At 47.1% G+C, this 24000-nt stretch overlaps 2 protein-coding genes across 2 annotated transcripts in view; both read right to left on the bottom strand.

Annotated features, from left to right (window-relative positions):
• Positions 1 to 24000, bottom strand: part of LOC144594671 (interferon-induced very large GTPase 1-like) — a 127447-nt gene that overhangs the window by 85862 nt on the left and 17585 nt on the right. The window lies entirely within an intron of this gene.
• LOC144598425 (interferon-induced very large GTPase 1-like) lies at positions 2474 to 9326 on the bottom strand. The gene has a single exon (XM_078408578.1). It carries the CDS (start codon positions 9324 to 9326, stop codon positions 3165 to 3167), a length of 6162 nt encoding a protein of 2053 aa, XP_078264704.1. The 3' UTR covers positions 2474 to 3164.

Below are 24000 nucleotides of genomic sequence, written 5' to 3'. Positions count from 1 at the left end.
ATGCAAACTTAAAGCACACGGTATTGTGGGTTCAGTATTGATGTGGATAGAGAACTGGCTGGCAGACAGGAAGCAAAGAGTAGGAATAAACTGGTCCTTTTCAGAATGGCAGGCAGTGACTAGTGGGGTACCGCAAGGCTCAGTGCTGGGACCCCAGCTATTTACAATATATATTAATGATTTGGACGAGGGAATTGAATGCAACATCTCCAAGTTTGCGGATGACACGAAGCTGGGGGGCAGTGTTAGCTGTGAGGAGGATGCTAGGAGGCTGCAGAGTGACTTGGATAGATTAGGAGAGTGGGCAAATGCATGGCAGATGCAGTATAATGTGGATAAATGTGAGGTTATCCACTTTGGTGGCAAGAACAGGAAAGCAGACTATTATCTGAATGGTGGCCGATTAGGAATAGGGGAGATGCAACGAGACCTGGGTGTCATGGTACACCAGTCATTGAAAGTAGGCATGCAGGTGCAGCAGGCAGTGAAGAAAGCGAATGGTATGTTGGCATTCATAGTGAGGGGATTTGAGTATAGGAGCAGGGAGATTCTGCTGCAGTTGTACAGGGCATTGGTGAGCCCACACCTGGAGTATTGCGTAGTTTTGGTCTCCTAATCTGAGGAAAGACATTCTTGCAATAGAGGGAGTACAGAGAAGGTTCACCAGATTGATTCCTGGGATGGCAGGACTTTCATATGAAGAAAAATTGGATAGACTCGGCTTATATTCGCTGGAATTTAGAAGATTGAGGGGGGATCTTATAGAACATACAAAATTCTTAAGTCTAGATGCAGGAAGATTGTTCCCGATGTTGGGGAAGTCCAGAACAAGGGGTCACAGTTTATGGATAAGGGGGAAGTCTTTTAGGACCGAGATGAGAAAGTGTTTTTTCACACAGAGAGTGGTGAATCTGTGGAATTCTCTGCCACAGAAGGTAGTTGAGGCCAGTTCATTGGCTATATTTAAGAGGGAATTAGATGTGGCCCTTGTGGCTAAAGGGATCAGGGGGTATGGAGAGAAGGCAGGTATGGGATACTGAGTTGGATGATCAGCCATGATCATATTGAATGGCGGTGCAGGCTCGAAGGGCCGAATGGCCTACTCCTGACCTATTTTCTATGTTTCTATGTTTGTGCTTGCATGGGGGAGGTGATGTGGGGAGGGGGGGTTGGATTTCCATTGGGGGAGGAGGGGAGGGGTGGATGGAGAGAGGGAGTGAGGGTGGAGTGAGTGAGGGAGGGGAGAGTGAGGGAGGGAGTGAGGAGAGGGAGGGAGAGAGTGAGGGAGGTAGTGAGTGGGGGAGTGAGTGAGTGAGTGAGTGAGGGGGGAGAGAGGGAGGGAGGGATGGTGGGAGGGAATAGGAGGGAGAGAGTGAGGGAGGGAGGGGAGAGGGAGGGTAGGAGTTAGGGGAGGGTGAGAATGGGGAGGGAGGGATGGAGAGAGAGAGTGAGGGAGGGAGTGAGTGAGTGGGGGAGGGGAGTGAGGAGGGAGCGCTCTCCCTGGGGTCTCTTCGCACAAGATGGCGCCGCTGCCTTCCATCCCGCGCCGCGCGCTCACTGTCTCCGCGCGCGATCAACGGCCGCGGGATGGAATGTGCTGGTGATGAGGGAGTGAGGGCCGCCATGAGGGCGCGATATTGAGGCGTCAGGGTGATGAGGGGCTGGAGTGTGGGGTCGGGGCGGAGGGGTTTGTGTGGGTGGGGGGGAGGGGTTTGGGGCAGAGGGGGTTGGTGGGGGCAGAGGGGTTTGGGTGGGTGGGATGTTGTGCCTGATGGTTGAGGAGAGGGTGTGAGGGGGGGGGATGAGGGAAGGGGCGGTGATAGGGGTGCGTGGGGGAGTTGATGGGGTGGGTGGTTGTAGAGGGGGAGGGGGGTTTGTGGGGAGGGGGGTTGAAGATTGAGGGGAGATGATAGAAGGATATAAAATTCTGAGAGGCGTGGATAGGAACTATACTCCCAGGGTGGAAATGTCCAACCCTGGGGCGTAGCTAAAAGGCAAGAGGGGGGAAATATAATGGAGTTGTGGGGCAAGTTTTGTTTTTCCACAGAGGGTGGTGAGTAGCTGGAACATTGCCAGGGCTGCTGGTGGAGGCAGATACAATAGTGCTGTTTAAGAGGTTTTTAGATAGGCACATGGATTTGCAGGGAATGGAGGGTTATCTGTGCTGAACTATGTTCTTATAAAGCACAAATAGCACTGATCCCTGCACCGATGCGGTGGAGACAGATGAATTGGGATGGGAGTAGGGGATAGAGTGTTTGCAGGAAGTAGGGTGGGAAGAAGTGTAGTCGATGTAGTTGTGGGAGTCAGTGGGTCTGTAATAGACGTCAGTTGATCGTCTATCTCCTGTGGAGACGGTGAGATAAGAAAGGGGAGGGAGGTGTCGGAGATGGTCCAAATGAATTTGAGTGTGGGATGGAAATTGGTGATGAATTTGATGAAGTCCAGGAGTTCTGCCGCATCTGCGCCCAAGATGAGGTATTCCATACCAGGACATCCAAGATGTCCACATTCTTTTGCTCACAACCTTTTTGGTCACCTCTATAAAAGCAATTTTACAAACCAAATAGATTCATAGAGTCTTACAGCGTGGAAACGGGCCCTTCGGTCCAACTTTCCCACACCGGCCAACATGTCCGATCTACACTAGTCCCACCTACTTGCATTTGGCCCATATCTCTCTAAACCTGTCCTATCCATGTACCTGTCTAAATGTTTCTTAAACGTTCCAATTGTACCTGCCTCCACTACCTCCTTTGGCAGCTCGTTCCATACACCTTTCAGAAATATACTCGTTCCATAATTCTTTCCCCCCTCACCTTAAACCTATGTCCTCTGGTTCTCGATTGGCCTACTCTGGACAAGACTCTGTGTGTCTACCCAATCTAATGCTCTCATGATTTTATACATCTCTATAAGATCACCCCTCATCCTCCTGCACTCCAAGGAACAGAGTCCTAGTTTGTTCAACCTCTCCCCATAGCTCAGGCCCTCGAGTCCTGGCAGCATTCTCGTAGAAGTGGTTGAAACTCTCTGCTCTGCTAATCATTTTATGATTTATAATCAGATTTGAATTATAATGTTGTGTGATTTACTCTGCCATCTCCTTTACAGGGAAGTAGTTTGTCCATTTCTACCTCTGAGTGATGTCACGTAAAGGCACCTCACCAAGACTGAATGTCTGTGTTATAGGTCTTTTTCAGATCTTCCCTCACCACATCCCAGTCAATGTTCCAGGCATCATCCATCTCTGCAGGTTTTGCTTTGTATTTTTCTGCAAACTGCTCATTGAAAAAGTAGAAAACCCTCTTCCAATAGGATGCTGCCTGTGCGGAAATCTCCCGCTGGATGGTCCAGGATTTGTAGTAATCATTGACAGTTTGGTAATCCTTGTAGGGTTTGTATTCTCCATTTGTGTTGTTATTTCTAAACAATGCATTACCTGCGACTAAAGCTGTGCAGACATCAGTTACAAGACGTTCACTTTTTATGAAGCAATACCCATTGAGTCCTTCAGGTCTGTGCTGCTTACAAGAATGCTGTGAATGTACTGGGGTCTCTGAGTCACAGAAAACCTCACAGAAAGGACATTTCTCAGTACAGCTGAATAACCCTTTGAACAGCTCTTCACTGGGTTTAATGGATAATTCTCCAATCTTTGCTTGGACATCCCAGCCTGTTACCTCATTGAGGAGTCTCTGCTCCACCTCTTCAATAGATGGCAGAACTGCCTCTGCCCATTTCTTGCCATCACCATCACCGTGAAACAGAACGAGGTTCATTTCATCTTTGGGCATTGAGATCCTGGTTTTTAACTTTTCAACAAACATGTCGAGGAAGCTCTGAACATTTCCAGCAAAGTTCTGCATCACCGCATGTTCAACAATCTTTTTAGCTTGCCCAGTGATCTGTGTAAGGATTCCTTTAGCCAGTTGGGTAAACGTGCTCTCCCCATCACGTTGTGTCATGCAGTGTTCAATAACCTGCCGATGGAGCCAGTCTTTGGCCAAATTCTCAAGGTCAGTGATATACCGGTGATAGTCATCAAATGTATCCCTTTGTTTCAAGTGCACCAGGAGGGCCACAGTGAAGTTGTTGCGGAGACTGTACTTTCTCTCAGGGTCATTTTGTTTCATATCATCCACGATGTTCACACTGAGAGCCTTGAGGGTGGCGTCTCTGAGAGCTGGCAAGAAACAAGATTGTGCAAACCGTTGTCCTTGTCTCTGGTTCTCATCCTGCTCTGTGTAAATGTCCATGAAGAGATCAAAGTATTGACCCTTCATGTTTTCCAGTCTTTGCCGCGGGTCATGTTTCTGGATGAACCTTGTCTGCATCTCTTGGAATCTTGGTACAGCGTAACCACACAGGTGAAGTTTAAACTCAGCCCTGAATTCCTCACTCATTGTGAAGTTTGGGTGTGAAATATTGTTAATTTTCTCCTCTATAATATTCAAAAGATCAATACAATATTTAATGTCATAATCCATGTCCATTTTTGTGATGTCACTGATCCATTGATGGCATTCATCCTCGAGGGACCGTGTTATCATTGCTGCCTGATTAACATCTGCTTGGTGCGAGGATATCCTGAATGTGTTTTTAGCATGTGTCATCCATGTCGTGTTGATGTGTTTCCCTTTAATTTGAAAGCACTGGGTTCCCTGTTTACTGAGAGATTTTCTTTCTAGCATTTTATTAATCACCCTTCCTTGAGCTGCTGTGTGGTGTCTGAGAAGATTTTCAATCTCCAGTTCAATGTTTCTTTCTCTGCAGGGCTGATAGTCCAGCTGTGACAGTGTGTCTTGCCACATCTTTCCATAGGCAGTTTGCAGTTCCTTGTCACCCAACTCCTCATTTGACCCTTTACACTTTAATAAAAGCTCCTTGACCTGTTGTTTGATCTTCTGGTGACATTTATTCCAGATATCATCCACTGCCTGCAGTCCCACATGTCTGTTCACAGCATCGCTACATCTCTGTATTGAATCGGACTGAAGCCGTGAACATAAACTGGAGATGCTGAGTTTGAACTCCTCCCTGTATTTCTCCATCAGCTGCACGTTATCAGCCCCACTTTCAAACAGAGCTTTTAGTTTATCCAGAGTCTCACCCTCCCTTTTGTTAATCTCCCTCCTGATCTCACGTTCCAGTGTTTGGAGCAGTAGGTTGACGTCACCACTGGCATTGTTTACTCTGTTTTCAGCCTTATTTCCCCAGGAGTGTGTGTATTTGCGGAGCTCCCACTCCCAGCCCTTGTACATCACAGAGAGCTGGTTGTAAGCCTCTGCGAACAGACTGTTCTGGAAGCAGAAAATGAAATTCTCATGTTTCACCTGCTCCCAGAGCCCAGTCACCCATTTGGTGAAGTCTGGGATTGTGAGAGCTCCTTGTTCTGGTTTCCCTTTGAGTAAACATTGAATGAGACTGTTCTTCAGTTGGAAGACATGTTCACTGTAGCCAGTGTTGACGGCAGCCATTGGGGGCGTACCTTGCCACAGACCAGGGATGTACCAGTTGTCCTTGTCAGCATCGTAGTCCATCACATCATGGAACGTTACTCCCTCCAGCTTCTCCAGTTTTGCTGCAGCCTCTGTCATCTTATCCAGTTGTTCCAGGAGTTTCTGACGGCCTCTCAGATTCTGATCGTGTGCACTCACATCCCCAACATTCTGGTGGACAAATATACACTTTGGTCTTTTCCCCGTCTGCTTCATACGGAGTAAGGAATGAACGACAATCTGTAAAATATCTTTCATCTCTGCGATGTTTTCCATGCCTATGTTTACCAACGTTATGTTGCTTAATCCCACCACGAATGTTGCCAGCTCATTGTCGTGTTCATAGCTGTCTGTTAGTGTTGCAAGTTCTGGAGCTCTCAACCCCTCCGTGTCAATGACCAGGATGAAGTCACAGCCCAGCTCCTCTGCCAGGTTCCCTGTGACCTTCATCAGCTGCATGTAGGCCCCTCGAGTACATCTGCCGCTGCTCACAGCAAACCGCAAACAGAACATTGTATTGAGGAGCGTGGACTTGCCCGTGCTCTGAACTCCAATCACTGTCAGTACAAACACTCGGGAAGCACGTCCCACCTTCTCAGCCACTGCTTCCAGTACAGCAGTGATCCATGAAACAGGAACGTTGGAGACGTCTCCATCAATGAGCTCCAGTGGGAACCCATCCAGCAACAGTTCAGCAGCAACACCCGGTAACTGAAGCACATGTGGGTGGATCTGTGTTTGTTGCTTGATGTTGTGTTGTGTCACTGAGAGTTCATAAACCTGGCCCAGTTCCCTCATGAAATGCTCAAGTCCCAGGGAACTATCAGTCATCTTCTGATCCATGTCCTTCAACTCCTTGACCTTCTGCATTGAGTCTTTGCTCAGTTCTTTATAATCCCTGCGCAACCCTGCCATGATTTCCCTTGATTTACTGTCCAGCATCAGCTTCAGCCACTGCAAGGAAATGGCCCTGTCATCCCCACCAGGACCGGTGAGGTGGTCAATGAACATCTGCATCTCCTCCGACAGGCTCTGTCTGAGCTGAGCTTCCCGGATTCTTTTCTTCTCTTGGTCCAGCTCGTGGTTATACGTCTCTGTGGTTCTGTCCCCACGGAGTTTCATCCGACACTTCTCTTTCTCAACTTTAGACAGCCCTTGCCAGAGCTCTCCATGAAAGGGCAGCACTCTCTTTTTATACCCAGTGATGTCCACAGGGTCAAGACTGCCCAGTATTTTGGTCAGGTCCTTGGCCCGTTGTATTTCAGGCTGATGTTCATCGACCTGAATCCCACTTTCCCTCGCAATGTCACCCATTTGTTCCAGTCTCAGGAAGCTCTGGTCCCTGTCCCTCATTAGAATCACTTGTTCTATCTGAGAACGTAGTTCTTCCACAAGTTCGGCCTCGTTTACATTTGTCCGAACAATGCATTGTTGACGTTGTAACTTCAGATCTTTGAACAGTTTCTTTACTTGCTCAGGGGTGATGTGCTTCTCACTGATGTAAGTGTTCACTATCAGAAAGAGTTTTGCCGGTGACTGTGAGAGAGAGGTGAGGAATTCTCTTTCCTTCTCACCGATAACGTCAATGAAAATAAAGAGAGCAGCAGAGACTTTTGCCAGAAACCGAGTGTGTCCCTGGTAAGTTTCAGCATCACCTCGGAGGTTGATGAATGCAGCAGCCTCTGGGAAAATGTCCATGTTGCTCTTCCCAGAAGGTAGATACCAGCTGATCTCAGCCATCCCATCCGATATCCCACGGGGCACATTCCCACATTTCATCCCGGAGTGCAGGAAGATGTTCTGCTGCAGCTGGGTCTGGCTCAAGGTGAGATTGAGGACTCTGGATTTGGACACCGTGCACCTTCCGAGTCTGAGGAAGGAGACAGTTGGCACGGGTGCTGTCACGATGGGCATCTCCACAACGCGGCTGCTCCCTGTGGGAGATTGTGGGCACCACATTTTAACAATGGGCCTCATGGCCCAGAGGAGAAGGGTGGCACCAGGCCCTTCCATGGGTCCCCTCACCTTGTCCCTGGGGTAACTGTGCCCTTCCGGCAGCAGAAAGGGCAATGCAAGTTGGCACAGAGACATCTTCAGCATCAGTTCCTGTTGGAGAGAGTGGTCGGCACAGAGGAAAATGGCAGCAATGATATCCAGAGGGTTCATCCCAGAATCTCTGGTCCCTTGTGCAAGAAACAAATGGCTGAAATCTTCTACGTCATCGTTGTTGTCTTTTGAAGACTGAGCAGGGGGCCATTCAGGATTCCTCGCCAGTGAATTAGCTGAGAGGATCATTTGGAGAAATCTCCAAGGAAGATCTTCTGGTCGAGTTGGTTTGCTGTCGTCCAGTTTATCCCAGGATACCTCCCGCATGGACACCAGTGACAGTTTGTGAGGATAATGATCCTGTAAACCCAAATCCCTCACTAGTTGTGGAGGGATCCGATTTTCAGCCTGGTTATTTCCAGCTGGTGCAACACCAACCATTCCCTCTGGGAGACCTGGTGAATGTCGGTGACATGGATCCTCTGGTTCCCTGCCGTCTCCAGGGTCGGCCTCTCTCTGTGGTTTGGACGTCATGTCCTTGGCCCGTTGTATTTCAGGCTGATGTTCATCGACCTGAATCCCACTTTCCCTCGCAATGTCACCCATTTGTTCCAGACTCAGGAAGCTCTGGTCCCTGTCCCTCATTAGAATCACTTGTTCTATCTGAGAACGTAGTTTTTCCACAAGTTTGGTCTCGTTTTCATTTGTCCGAACAATGCATTGTTGAGGTTGTAACTTCAGATCTTTGAACAGTTTCTTTACCTGCTCAGGGGTGATGTGCTTCTCACTGATGTAAGTGTTCACTATCAGAAAGAGTTTTGCCGGTGACTGTGCGAGAGAGGTGAGGAATTCTCTTTCCTTCTCACCGATAACGTCAATGAAAATAAAGAGAGCAGCAGAGACTTTTGCCAGAAACCGAGTGTGTCCCTGGTAAGTTTCAGCATCACCTCGGAGGTTGATGAATGCAGCAGCCTCTGGGAAAATGTCCGTGTTGCTCTTCCCAGAAGGTAGATACCAGCTGATCTCAGCCATCCCATCCGATATCCCACGAGGCACATTCCCACATTCCATCCCGGAGTGCAGGAAGATGTTCTGCTGCAGCTGGGTCTGGCTCAAGGTGAGATTGAGGACTCTGGATTTGGACACCGTGCACCTTCCGAGTCTGAGGAAGGAGACAGTTGGCATGGGTGCTGTCACGATGGGCATCTCCACAACGCGGCTGTTCCCTGTGGGAGATTGTGGGCACCACATTTTAACAATGGGCCTCATGGCCCAGAGGAGAAGGGTGGCACCAGGCCCTTCCATGGGTCCCCTCACCTTGTCCCTGGGGTAACTGTGCCCTTCCGGCAGCAGAAAGGGCAATGCAAGTTGGCACAGAGACATCTTCAGCATCAGTTCCTGTTGGAGAGAGTGGTCGGCACAGAGGAAAATGGCAGCAATGATATCCAGAGGGTTCATCCCAGAATCTCCTGGCCCTTTCACTTCAAATAAATCACTGAAGTCTTTATCGTCACTGCTGTGACCGTCTGTGGACTGAGCAGGGGGCCATTCAGGATTCCTCGCCAGTGAATTAGCTGAGAGGATCATTTGGAGATATCTCCAAGGAAGATCTTCATGTCGAGTTGGTTTGCTGTCGTCCAGTTTATCCCAGGATACCTCCCGCATGGATACCAGTGACAGTTTGTGAGGATAATGATCCTGTAAACCCAAATCCATCACAAGTTGTGGAGTGTTCAGGTTTCCAGACCAGCTATTTAAAGTTGATGAAAGACTCCCCATTTCCTCTGACTGGGTGAATATACTTCCTGGGATCTGTAAGCACTTTCCCAGAGAGGTGGTTCTTGTCCAGGAATTCCCAGGATGTCAGGGCTCCTGCCTTGTTTGTTGCAGTTGGGTGAATCTTCACCAGTTGTACGTTTCTGTCCCAGTATCTACCTTGAGGCCTGGGCTCCTATTCCACAATATCACACGGTGCCTGGATACTGGCCCAGGATTTATCCAGTTGTCCAATCTCCTGTCCTGGGATATTTCACAGATCCCAGACTACCAAGTTGTGATGTGTTGGAGTGCTGGAGTTCCTATCCTGGGATCACAGGGCTGGTCACTTCTTTGGCTCTGACTGATGATCCTCTTGTTGTCCTGGCACCGTGTGTCAAGTACAGTCAGTGTGGGATCACCGTGGGTACCTGGAATTGGTCACCAGAATTATACCTGGCCTTGGAATTGGTTTATTATTGTCACGTGTATTGAGATACAGTAAAAAACTCTGCATACAATCCAGTCAAATCATTCTATACATGATACAATGAAGCTTTACAAAAGTACAACGGGTAGCACAAAAAGAAATATACCAGTGTGGAATATAGTCTACCGGGTTACAGTTACAGAGAAAGTGCAGATTAAAATGTGCAAGAACCTCAGTGAGCTATTGCTGTTGGTTTATTATTGGTATTACTGTTGTTAGATTGTGAGACTGGGATTATCCCTTTATTTTATGGGAGGACCATTCAATAATCTGACAGCAGCAGGGAAGTAGTTGCTCCTGAATGTGCTAGTATGTGTCTTCATGCTTTTGTAGTCTCTGCCTGACGGAAAAGTGGGAAAAGAGGGAATGACCCTGGTATGAGTGGTCTTTGATGATGTTGGCTGTTTTCCTGAGGCAGCGTGAAGTGTTAATGTAGTCCATGGGGGAGGGGGGGGTTGTCTGATGGATTGGGCTACATCCACAACTCTGTAATATCTAGTGGTTTTAAGCAGATAAGTTTCCAAACCAAGTTGTAATGCATCTGGATAGAATGCTTTCTGCTGTGTGTCTTTATTGAGACCATATCTGAAGGATTGTGTACAAACCTGGTGCCCTTACCTAATGAAAGGTGCACTTTCAATAGAGGGAGTGCATTGAAGATTTTCCAGACAGTTTCCTGGGGTAAAATCAGAGAATCCGGGAAGTGCTCAGGGGTTCAGGCAGTGTCTATGGAGAGAGAAACAGAGACCAAGTTTCAGGTTTACACGGGTTTGTCACATGAGGAGAAATAGAGTAAAGCTGGCCTCTATTCTTGGTGTTCAAAAGACAGCGATTTTGCAGAAACATGTGAAATTCTACCAGGCTTGGTAGACTGGACACAGGGAGGAGGTTTCTCCTGGCTGTGGTATCCAGGGCCAGGGGCACAATCTCAGAGTAAGGGTGGGCTATAAATGACCAAGGTGAGGAGAAACCTCTTCATCTGGAGGCTGGTGGATCTTCAGAGTTCTCGAACCCAGAGTTCTCTGGAGACTCAGTCACTGAGTTCATTCAAAACAGTGTAGGAACGAACTGCAGATGCTGTTTCAAATCGAAGATAGTTACAAAATACTGGAGTAACTCAGCGGGCAGGCAGCATCTCTGGAGAGAAGGAATGGGTGATGTTTGGGGTCGAGACCCTTCTTCAGACTGATGTCAGGGGAGTGGGCGGTACAGAGATAGGATGTAGTCAGAGACAGTAAGACTGGTGGGCGCCCTGGAAAGGGGGAGGGGATAGAGAGAGGGAAAGCAAGGGCTACTTGAAGTTAGAGAATTCAATGTTCATAGCGCTGGGATGTAAGCTCACTCTGACAATGGAGGATGCCCAGGACAGAAAGGTAAGTGTGGGAATGGGAGGGGAAGTTAGAGTGTTGAGCAACCGGGAGATCAGGGAGGTTTAGGTGGACTGGGCAGAGGTGTTCAGCGAAACGATCGCCGAGCCTGCGCTTTGTCTCGCCGATATACAGGAGTCCACATCTGGAACAGGGGAAACAGTAAATGGTGTCAAGTTAGGAAGAGGGGATGTAATGGTGTCAAGTTAGGAAGAGGGGATGTTCAACGAGATCTGGGTGTCCTATTGCATCAGTCACTGAAAGGAAGCATGCAGGTACAGCAGGCAGTGAAGAAAGCCAATGGAATGTTGGCCTTCATAACAAGAGGAGTTGAGTATAGGAGCAAAGAGGTCCTTCTACAGTTGTACCGGGTCCTGGTGAGACCGCACCTGGAGTACTGTGTGCCGTTTTGGTCTCCAAATTTGAGGAAGGATATTCTTGCTATTGAGGGCGTGCAGCGTAGGTTCACTAGGTTAATTCCCGAAATGGCGGGACTGTCGTATGTTGAAAGGCTGGAGCTTGTATACACTGGAATTATGAAGGATGAGGGGGGATCTTATTGAAACATATAAGATAATTAAGGGATTGGACACATTAGAGCCAGGAAACATGTTCCCAATGTTGGGGGAGTCCAGGACAAGGGGCCACAGTTTAAGAATAAGGTGTAGGCCATTTAGAACGGAGATGAGGAAAATCTTTTTCAGTCAGAGTGTTGTAAATCTGTGGAATTCTCTGCCTCAGAAGGCAGTGGAGGCCAATTCTTTGGATGCTTTCAAGAGAGAGCTAAATAGAGCTCTTAAAGATAGCGGAGTCAGGGGGTATGGGGAGAAGGCAGCAACGGGGAACTGATTGAGAATGATCAGCCATGAACACATTGAATGGTGGTGCTGACTCGAAGGGCCGAATGGCCTATTCCTGCACCTATTGTCTTTTGTCTATTGTCTAAGTTGGAGAAGTCAATGTTCATACCGCTGGGGTGTAAACTACCCAAGCAAAATATGAGGTGCTGTCCCCCAATTTGTTCTGAACCTCACTCTGACAACGGAGGAGGCCCAGGACAGAAAGGTCACATTGGGAATGGGACAGATGCAGTGTAATGTAGATAAATGTGAGGTTATCCACTTTGGCGGCAAAAATAAGGAGGCAGATTATTATCTCAATGGTGTTAGGTTAGGTAAGTGGGGACTGCAGCGAGACTTGGGTGTCCTTGTACACCAGTCACTGAAAGTAAACGTGCAGGTACAGCAGGCAGTGAAGAAATCTAATGGCATGTTGGCCATCATAACAAGAGGATTTGAGTACAGGAGTATAGGGCCTTGGTAAGACCCCATCTGGAGTATTGTGTGCAGTTTTGGTCTCCTAATTTGAGGAAGGACATCCTTGCTATTGAGGCAGTGCAGCGTAGGTTCACCAGGTTAATCCCTGGGATGGAGGGACTGTCATATGTAATTTAGTGACTGATATAAGCAAGACTTGCACAAGGGGTGCAGCCCTGTTGAGGGAAGTGCCCTGTGAGAAAAGTGCGAGTCTTTGGCTTCGAGTCTTCGGCAAGGAGGCTGAGGTGAGGAGATTACGCTTGTTTTTGAGCCTGAATTGTTTTTTGACAGTAAAGTAATGGCGGATAAGTTGGTGCAGTGTGTTTCCTGCTGGAGCTTCTGGGAGCTACACCTGCAAGAACTGTGTCCAGGTGCAGCTCCTGAATAGACGTGTGGCGGAGTTGGAAAAGCAGCTGCATGACCTCAAGGCCAAGTCAAGTCAAGTCAAATTTATTTGTCACATACACATACTCGATGTGCAGTGAAATGAAAGTGGCAATGCCTGCGGGTTGTGCTCAAAAAGAATTACAGTTACAGCATATAAATAAAGTTAATAAGTTACTAAACATAGCACAAAAAGTGTCGACAAAAATTTAGTCTCTGGGGTTATCAAAGTTGACAGTCCTGATGGCCTGTGGGAAGAAGCTCCGTCTCATCCTCTCCGTTTTCACAGCGTGACAGCGGAGGCGTTTGCCTGATCGTAGCATCTGGAACAGTCCGTTACTGGGGTGGCAGGGGTCCCTCATGATCTTGCTTGCTCTGGATCTGCACCTCCTGATGTATAGGTCCTCCAGGGGGACGAGTGTAGTTCCCATGGTGCGTTCTGCCGAATGCACTACTCTCTGCAGGGCCATCCTGTCCTGGGCAGAGCTGTTCCCAAACCAGACTGTAATGTTGCCGGACAGGATGCTCTCTACAGCCCCAGAGTAGAAGCAATGAAGGATCCTCAGCGACACTCTGAATTTCCTCAGTTGTCTAAGGTGGTAAAGACGCTGCTTAGCCTTACCCACCAGTGCGGCAATGTGCGTTGCCCACGTCAGATCCTCTGCGATGCGGACTCCCAAGTATTTGAAACTGCTCACCCTATCCACAATAGACCCATTTATCTCCAGTGGCGTGTACGTCCTTGGATGTTTAGCCCTTCTGAAGTCCACAATCAGCTCCTTTGTTTTAGTGACATTCAAGAGGAGGCTATTGTCCTGACACCAGAGTGCCAGATCAGCCACCTCCTCCCGGTAGGCCTTCTCATCGTTGTTGGAGATCCGGCCCACCACCACAGTGTCATCAGCAAACTTGATGATGGAGTTTGAGCTGAACCTGACCCTACAGTCATGTGTGTACAGGGAGTACAGTAGGGGGCTAAGGACGCAGCCCTGGGGGGATCCTATGTTCAGGGTGAGGGAGCTAGATGTGTGTTCCCCCATCCTGACCACTTGGGGCCTGGCAGTGAGAAAGTCCAGGACCCAGGCACACAGAGGGGTGCTAAGCCCCAGTTCCAGCAGCTTTTCAACCAGTCTGCTGGGGACTATTGTGTTGAATGCTGAACTAAAGTCAATGAACAGCATCCTCACATAGCCCCCCTGGCTGTCCAGATGAGAGAGAGCGGTGTGTAGAACCTGGGAGACCGCATCATCCGTGGACCTGTTCGGACGGTATGCGAACTGTAGTGGGTCCATGTTGCGAGGAAGGAGGGCGCAGATGTGCTTCTTGACTAGCCTCTCCAAGCATTTCATGACAACCGAGGTGAGGGCCACCGGTCGGTAGTCATTTAAACACGCTGGAGAGGCATTCTTTGGCACCGGTACAATGATGGATCTTTTAAAGCATGCAGGGACCACGGACTTTGTCAAGGAGAGGTTGAATATTGTGGTGAGCACTGGAGCAAGCTGAGTAGCACAAGACTTTAGTACTCGCCCAGATATACCATCTGGGCCTCCAGCTTTCCTCGTGTTCACACGCGTCAGAGCCCACCTCACCTCATGCTCGGACACCGAGAATGTGTGCACATCCCCGGCGGTGGATCCCCATCCGGGAATGCAAGTTTCCTGGACAGGTCCTACTGCGAGGCTGTCACGCCAAGGGTCCAGGTCGAGCGAAGGTGGGAGACTGTTTCAGGGGGGAGCGAACGTGGACTACAGGAGACCCCGGTCGGTGGCTGACAAGGGAAGTCAAGGACAGCATAAAAATAAAAGAGAAGAAGTACAACAAAGCAAAGAAGAGTGGGAAGCCAGAGGATTGGGACTCTTTTAAAGAGCAACAGCAGATGACTAAGAAGGCAATACGGGGAGAAAAGATGAGGTACGAGGGTAAACTAGACAATGATATAAAGGAGGATAGTAAAAGCTTTTTTAGGTACGTAAAGAGGAAAAAAATAGTCAAGGCAAATGTGGGTCCCTTGAAGACAGAAGCGGGGGAATTTATTATGGGGAACAAGGAAATGGCAGACGAGTTGAACCGGTACTTTGGATCTGTCTTCACTAAGGAAGATACAAGCAATCTCCCAGATGTTCTAGTGGCCAGAGATCCTAGGGTGATGGAGGAACTGAAGGAAATCCACATTAGGCAGGAAATGATGTTGGGTAGACTCATGGGACTGAAGGCTGATAAATCCCCAGGGCCTGATGGTCTGCATCCCAGAGTACTTAAGGAGGTGGCTCTAGAAATTGTGGATCATTTTCCAATGTTCTATAGATTCAGGATCATTTCCTGTGGATTGGAGGGTAGCTAATGTTGTCCCACTTTTTAAGAAAGGAGAGAGAAAGAAAACGAGAAACTATAGACCAGTTAGTCTGACATCAGTTGTGGGGAAGATGCTGGAGTCAATCATAAAAGACGAAATTGCGGAGCATTTGGATAGTAGTAACAGGATCGTTCCAAGTCAGCATGGATTTACGAAGGGGAAATCATGCTTGACTAATCTTCTGGAATTCTTTGAGGATGTAACTAGGAAAATTGACCGGGGAGAGCCGGTGGATGTGGTGGACCTTGACTTTCAGAAAGCCTTTGACAAGGTTCCACATAGGAGATTAGTGGGCAAATTTAGAGCACATGGTATTGGAGGTAGGGTACTGACATGGATGGAAAATTGGTTGACAGACAGAAAGCAAAGAGTGGGGATAAATGGGTCCCTTTCAGAATGGCAGGCAGTAACTAGTGGGGTACCGCAAGGCTCGGTGCTGGGACCGCAGCAATTTACAATATACATTAATGACTTGTTAATGAAGTTTTATCCTACAAATTGAGAGGGAGAAGGGAAAATCGGAAGTGTCAGTATTACAGTATAGCAAAGGGGATTACAGAGGCATAAGGCAGGAGCTGGCCAAAATTGACTGGAAGGAGGCCCTAGCAGGGAAGACGGTGGAACAGCAATGGCAGGTATTCCTGGGAATAATGCAGAAGTTGCAGGATCAATTTATCCCAAAGAGGAGGAAAGATTCTAAGGGGAGTAAGAGGCACCCGTGGCTGACAAGGGATGTCAAGGACAGCATAAAAATAAAAGAGAAGAAGTACAACAAAGCAAAGAAGAGTGGGAAGCCAGAGGATTGGGACTCTTTTAAAGAGCAACAGAAGATGACTAAAAAGGCCATACGGGGAGAAAAGTTGAGGTACGAGGGTAAACTAGCCAATAATATAAAGGCGGATAGTAAAAGCTTTTTTAGGTATGTGAAGAGGAAAAAAATAATCAAGGCATCCCTTGAAGACAGAAGCAGAGGAATTTATTATGTGGAACAAGGAAATGGCAGACGAGTTGAACCGGTACTTTGGATCTGTCTTCACTAAGGAGGATACATGCAATCTCCCAGATGTTCTAGTGGCCAGAGATCCTAGGGTGACGGAGGAACTGGAGGAAATCCACATTAGGCAGGAACAAGTTTTGGGTAGACTGATGGTACTGAATAGACAATAGGTGCAGGAGTAGGCCATTCGGCCCTTCGAGCCAGCACCGCCATTCAATGTGATCATGGCTGATCATTCTCAATCAGTACCCCGTTCCTGCTTTCTCCCCATACCCCCTGACTCCGCTATCCTTAAGAGCTCTATCTAGCTCTCTCTTGAATGTATTCAGAGAATTGGCCTCCACTGCCCTCTGAGGCAGAGAATTCCACAGATTCACAACTCTCTGATTGAAAAAGTTTGGTTGATAAAAGATAAAAAGAAGGCTGATAAATCCCCAGGGCCTTAGGGTCTGCATACCAGGGTACTGAAGGTGGTGGCTCTAGAAATTGTGGACGCATTGGTGATCATTTTCCAATGTTCTATAGATTCAGGGTCAGTTCCTGTGGATTGGAGGGTAGCTAATGTTATCCCACTTTTTAAGAAAGGAGGGAGAGAGAAAACGGGAAATTATAGATCAGTTAGTCTGGTGGGGAAATAGACAATAGACAATAGGTGCAGGAGTAGGCCATTCAGCCCTTCGAGCCAGCACCGCCATTCAATGCGATCATGGCTGATCATTCTCAATCAGTACCCCGTTCCTGCCTTCTCCCCATACCCCCTCACTCCGCTATCCTTAAGAGCTCTATCCAGCTCTCTCTTGAAAGCATCCAACGAACTGGCCTCCACTGCCTTTTGAGGCAGAGAATTCCACACCTTCACCACTCTCTGACTGAAAAAGTTCTTCCTCATCTCTGTTCTAAATGGCCTACCCCTTATTCTTAAATTGTGGCCCCTTGTTCTGGACTCCCCCAACATTGGGAACATGTTTCCTGCCTCTACTGTGTCCAATCCCCTAATTATCTTATATGTTTCAATAAGATCCCCCCTCATCCTTCTAAATTCCAGTGTATACAAGCCTAATTGCTCCAGCCTTTCAACATACGACAGTCCTGCCATTCCGGGAATTAACCTAGTGAACCTACGCTGCACGCCCTCAATAGCAAGAATATCCTTCGTCAAATTTGGAGACCAAAACCGCACACAGTACTCCAGGTGAGGTCTCACACCTGGATACTGATTGAGAGTGATCAGCCATGATCGCATTGAATGGCGGTGCTGGCTCGAAGGGCTGAATGGCCTACTCCTGCACCTATTGTCTATTGTCTATTGTCACCAGGGCCCGGTACAACTGTAGAAGGACCTCTTTGCTCCTATACTCAACTCCTCTTGTTATGAAGGCCAACATTCCATTGGCTTTCTTCACTGCCTGCTGTACCTGCATGCTTCCTTTCATTGACTGATGCACTAGGACACCCAGATCTCGTTGAACATCCCCTCTTCCTAACTTGACACCATTCAGATAATAATCTGCCTTTCTATTCTTACTTCCAAAGTGAATAACCTCACACTTATCTACATTAAACTGCATCTGCCATGTATCCGCCCAATCACACAACCTGTCCAAGTCACCCTGCAACCTTATTGCATCTTCCTCACAATTCACACTACCCCCCAGCTTAGTATCATCTGCAAATTTGCTAATGGTACTTTTAATCCCTTCATCTAAGTCATTAATGTATATCGTAAATAGCTGGGGTCCCAGCACCGAACCTTGCGGTACCCCACTGGTCACTGCCTGCCATTCCGAAACGGGCCCATTTATCCCCACTCTTTGCTTTCTGTCTGTCAACCAATTTTCAATCCATGTCAGTACTCTACCCCCAATACCATGTGCTCTAATTTTGCCCACTAATCTCCTATGTGGGACCTTGTCGAAGGCTTACTGAAAGTCGAGGTACACCACATCCACTGACTCTCCCCTGTCAATTTTCCTAGTTACATCCTCAAAAAATTCCAGTAGATTTGTCAAGCATGATTTCCCCTTTGTAAATCCATGCTGACTCGGAATGATCCTGTTACTGCTATCCAAATGCTCAGCAATTTTGTCTTTTATAATTGACTCCAGCATCTTCCCCACCACTGATGTCAGACTAACTGGTCTATAATTACCCGTTTTCTCTCTCCCTCCTTTCTTAAAAAGTGGGATAACATTTGCTATCCTCCAATCCACAGGAACTGATCCTGAATCTATAGAACATTGAAATGCTGGAGTCAATTATAAAAGACGAAATTGCAGAGCATTTGGATAGCAGTAACAGGATCGTTCCGAGTCAGCATGGATTTACGAAGGGAAAATCATGCTTGACTAATCTACTGGAACTTTTTGAGGATGTAACTAGGAAAATTGACAGGGGAGAGCCAGTGGATGTGCTGTATCTCAACTTTCAGAAAGCCTTCGACAAGGTCCCACATAGGAGAATGGTGGGCAAATTTAGAGCACATGGATTTGGAGGTAGGGTACTGACATGGATAGAAAATTGGTTGATAGACAGAAAGCAAAGTGTGGTGATAAAAGGGTCCCTTTCAGAAAGGCAGGCATTGACCAGTGGGGTACCGCAAGGCTCGGTGCTGGGACCGTAGCTATTTACAATATACATCAATTACTTGGATGAAGGGATTAAAAGTACCATTAGCAAATTTGCAGATGATACAAAGCTGGGTGGCAGTGTGAACTGTGAGGAAGATGCTATGAGGTTGCAGGGTGACTTGGACAGGTTGTGTGAGTGGGCGGATGCATGGCAGATGCAGTTTAATGTGGATACGTGTGAGGTTATCCACTTTGGTGGTAAGAATAGGAAGGCAGAGTATTATCTGAATGGTGTCAAGTTAGGAAAAGGGGATGTACAACGAGATCTGGGTGTCCTAGTGCATCAGTCACTGAAAGGAAGCATGCAGGTACAGCAGGCAGTGAAGAAAGCCAATGGAATGTTGGCCTTCATAACAAGAGGAGTTGAGTATAAGAGCAAAGAGGTCCATCTGCAGTTGTACAGGGCCCTAATGAGACCTCACCTGGAGTACCGTGTGCAGTTTTGGACTCCAAATTTGAGGAAGGATATTCTTGCTATTGAGGGCTTGCAGCGTAGGTTTACTAGGTTAATTCCCGGAATGGCTGGACTGTCATATGTTGAAAGACTGGAACGACTAGGCTTGTATACACTGGAATTTAGAAGGATGAGAGGAGATCTTATCGAAATGTATAAGATTATTATGGGGTTGGACATGTTAGAGGCAGGAAACATGTTCCCAATGTTGGCGGAGTCCAGAACAAGGGGCCACAGTTTAAGAATAAGGGGTAGGCCATTTAGAACTGAGATGAGGAAAAACTTTTTCAGTCAGACAGTTGTAAATCTGTGGAATTCTCTACCTCAGAAGGCAGTGGAGGCCAATTCTCTGAATGCATTCAAGAGAGAGCTAGATAGAGCTGTTAAGGATAGCAGAGTCAGGGGGTATGGGGAGAAGACAGGAATGGGGTACTGATTGAGAATGATCAGCCATGATCACATTGAATGGTGTTGCTGGCTCGAAGGGCCGAATGGCCTCCTCCTGCACTTATTGTCTATTGTCTCGACACGAAATGTCACCCATTCCTTCTCTCCAGAGAAGCTGCCTGTCCTGCTGAGTTACTTCAGCATTTAGTGTCTATCTTCATTCAAAACAGTGATTTACAACAGCAGTACGGATTACATGCTAATAATTATTTTAGATATTTACAACTTAGAGATTATGTAAAACTACACATGCAAGAATATAAATCTAAAGGTCCAGAAACTCTTGATGTATGCCTGAATCGACATTATAATTCAAATAAATTAATATCCTTTATTTATAATACTCTCCTAGATACTGACATTCCGTCATCAGAATCATATAGACGAGCATGGGAGGACGAATTGAACCAACTCATAATGCAAGATATATGGGATGAAAGTTTACAACACATGTTCATTAAATACTAGACATTCCTTAATACAATTTAAAATAATACATAGACTACATTATTCGAAGACTAAATTAAATAGGATTTTTCCTAGTATCTCTCCAATTTGTGATAAATGTCAATTTCAAGAAGCTAATTTAACTCATATTTTTGTAACTTGCATAAAAATGCAAAATTTCTGGTTGGATATTTTTTAAATCGTTTCTAAAGTTATCGATAAGCAATTGGATATGGATCCAAAATTAATAATATTAGGATTATCAGAACATATTACAAACTTTACAACAAGTTAGGTACATTTTCTTGATTACAGTTTAATAACTGCGAAAAAATTAATACTTAAATTTTGGGGGAAAACAATAACCCCCACATTTAAAATGTGGATTACGGAAATGACAGAGACCTTGCATTTGGAAAAAATAAGATTTGCCTTAATTGACAAACCTGATTTATTTTTTAAAATATGGTCTCCATTTATTGAATTTTTAGAAAAGTAAATGGGTTTGACACAGGACTAAAATAAAAAATTTAAATTAAAAGTTGAAACTTGAGTTTAGGGTTGGATGTACAACTGTGGTTATTGTCTCCCGGATCTACTCCCTTTAATTTCTATAGTTATAACTTTTTTTTTAATTCTCTTCCCAATAGTTTATAGTTTTTTTTCTTTCTTCTTTATTTTTATTTTCTCTCTTTAAAAATTTTAAAATTGAAGCTATGTAAGAACTTTGTAACAAATTTGTCTTTTATTTCTATCTGTACATATGCTTTTGAAACAGGCCACGGGAACTAAGTGTGCAGCAGTGGTGAGTGAGGTGAACCTGGAAGAGAGGATCTGGAGAGACGGTTGAATAAATATATCTGACCCAGCTCCCGGAGACCAGCAGCAGAGCTGGAGGGGATGTCACGGATCAGACAGTGATGCCTGGCAGTGGTGGCAGCTACATGGTGAGTAGCAAATGCGGATAGTTCTATCTCTGCTTCCTACCATCATTCACTGATGTGAGAGTAAAGGTTGGGGTGATACATTGTAACAGGTAGAATTGAGAGGAAGAAGGTGGTTAGTGTAACCAGCACTCTAAATGAAAGTGAGTGACAAAGGGCTTAGTCCAAGATGTCCAATGGTCAATATGTGGGGAATCATAAATTCCCAGTTCCCTGTTGGCCATGTGTGCAGGAGGGATGACCCACTTCAGCTCCTGACTGGATGCATTGGCCATTTGAAGTCATAGATTCATCGAGCTGTATGACACGGAACAGGCCATTTGGATGAATTCCACCATGTTGCCCAACCAAGCTCGTCCCTCTTGCCTGCTCCTCACTGATATCCCTCCAAATCTTTCCTATCCATGTACCTGTCCCAGTATCTTTGAAATGTTGTAATTGTACCTGCCTGCAGTTTACCCCCGAACAGCTCGACCCATAAACCACCATCCTGTGTGTAAATAATGCCCCACAAATCCCTTTTCAAATCTTTCCCCTCTCACCTTTGACCTGTGCCCTCTAGTTTTAGAGTCCCCTATCCTGGTAAAAAAGACTGGATGTTTACCTTATCTGTGCCACCCCTCAGCCTCATGCACTCCAGGGTAAACAGGCCCAGCCTATCCAGCCTCTATCTAGCACAGTATTTGCGGATATCACAAATCTCCTGAGGTGCTGCCTGACCAGCTGAGTTACTCCAGCATTTTGTGATACCTTCGTTCACCAACCGCCACAACAGATCCATGGCTGATGCCATCTGCCTGGCCCAACACTAACCCATGCTGACCAAGAATAGAACTATGGCCACTGGTCCCAAAGTGCTTCCCTGAGACATCTCCATCACTTGCCCTGCCCTATTTCACAAGAGTAGATCAAGCTTGGCTCTCTCCATAGCAGGTCATCTATGCAGTACATGAATACAGTTCCTGAACACTCTTCATTTCCACCCATCGATGACCTTAACACTTTGGTAGTCCTAGTCTGTATTAAGAAAGTTAAAATTTCCTATTATGACCAGTCTGCTGTTTATACAACTCTCCACAATCTCCTGCCATATTTTTGTTCCTCTAATTCCTGTTGCTTATTTGGAGGCCTATAGAACGGCTTCAACGAGATGATCATCTCCTCCTGATTTCTCAGCTTCCCCCATAAACCGGGTTGTACAGGAGTCCCTCATGGCCATCCTTGTCTCAAACAGATGCACCATGCTGCTTATTGCATGGATTTGGTCTCTCAAAGGGGAAAACACACATGTGGCACATCTGTAGTGTCTCTCCAAACCTTCCTATCAATGTACCTGTCTAAATATCTTCAAATATCGTTATCCTCGAGAGGGAAGGTGAGCAGCCGGAAGTAGTTGTGCATGTAAGCACAAATGAGGTGGGTAAGAAGAGGTAGGAGGTTCTGCAACGTGAGTACAGAGAACCAGGCAGGAGGCTGAACAGCTGGACTTCTAGGGTGGTTATTTCCGGGTTGCTTCCAGTACCTCGTGCTAGTGAGGGTAGGAACAGGGAGATAGGGGATGTGAATGTGTGGCTGAGGAGTTGGTGCTGGGGCCTGGGTTTAGATTCCTAGATCAGTGGAATCTCTTCTGGGACAGGGGTGACCTGTACAAAGGGGATGGGTTGCACCTCAATTGGAAGGGGACTGACATTCTGGCAGGCAGGTTTGCTACTGCTACACGGGTGTGTTTAAACTAAACTGGGGGGATGGAGTCAACAACGTGGAAGCATATGTGTGCAGCTAACGGGAAAGAGAGTGTTGGAAAAGTCACATTTAAACTCTCAGGGCAGGGGAATGATTCTAAGTCATGTGGTTTCTGTGAAAAGCAAAGGGGGTGGTTGGGGTCGGGTGAAACTGAAAGCACTGAAGCTCTCAGTAAAACAAGGCACATTCTGGGCAGAGGTCACACTGAGTACTTTCAAGATTGTAATCTCTGCATTGCTTCTGGTCTCACATGCTCCTGAATATAGGAATATAGAGTTGTAAATCTGTGGAATTCTCTGCCGAGTTGTAAATCTATGGAATTCTCTGCCTGGGAAGGCAATGGAGGCCAGTTCTCTGAATGCATTCAAGAGAGAGCTAGATAGAGCTCTTAAGGATAGCAGAGTCAGGGGGTATGGGGAGAAGGCAGGAACAGGGTAATGATTGAGAATGATCAGCCATGATCACATTGAATGGTGGTGCTGGCTCGAAGGGCCGAATGGCTTCCTCCTGCACCTGTTGTCTTTAGGCCAGATGAATGTGTGGCCAAAGGGGTGGTGGAGGAGGGAGGGCTTTGGATGCTGGGACATGGACATTTGTGGAGTGGGTGCAGCCTCTACTAGCAGGTCAGTTTGCACCTGAATGGGGCAAGGTCCAATATCCTCGCTGGTAGTTTTACTCCTGTTGTTGGGAAGGTTTAAAACTAATTTGGTCGGGGGAAATGGGACTTAGACTAGATGTGCGATTGAGGGTAAGTTTCAGTCAAATGTAGAAACATCCCCCACTCCATCCCCCCCTTAACACTCCCCAAAACCTCTCCTTCATTGGTCTAGCACCCTCCCCCCCCCACTCACTCTCCCCTCCTCTGCACCCCTCGCCCCTCCCCCCACTCCTCCAACCCCCCCCCTCCCCCACCAACCCCCCCCCCCCCCCACCCCACCCCCCCCCCCCTCACTCCCCTCCCCACCCCCCCCCCCCCCTCTCCCCACTGATCCACACCATCCCATTCGTACCCGTTATGTTCTGTGTAAGTACAGGGGCTCCTCAGCTTCCAATGGGGTTCCGTTCCGAGGAACCCATCGGACACCGAATGTATTGTAAGTGGAGATACATTGAAAACGCACGATCG

The sequence above is a fragment of the Rhinoraja longicauda genome, chromosome 1 (genome assembly GCF_053455715.1).
Source record: "Rhinoraja longicauda isolate Sanriku21f chromosome 1, sRhiLon1.1, whole genome shotgun sequence".
In the NCBI taxonomy this organism is placed as follows: domain Eukaryota; kingdom Metazoa; phylum Chordata; class Chondrichthyes; order Rajiformes; family Arhynchobatidae; genus Rhinoraja; species Rhinoraja longicauda.
This window is presented reverse-complemented; position numbering and strand designations above follow the sequence as displayed.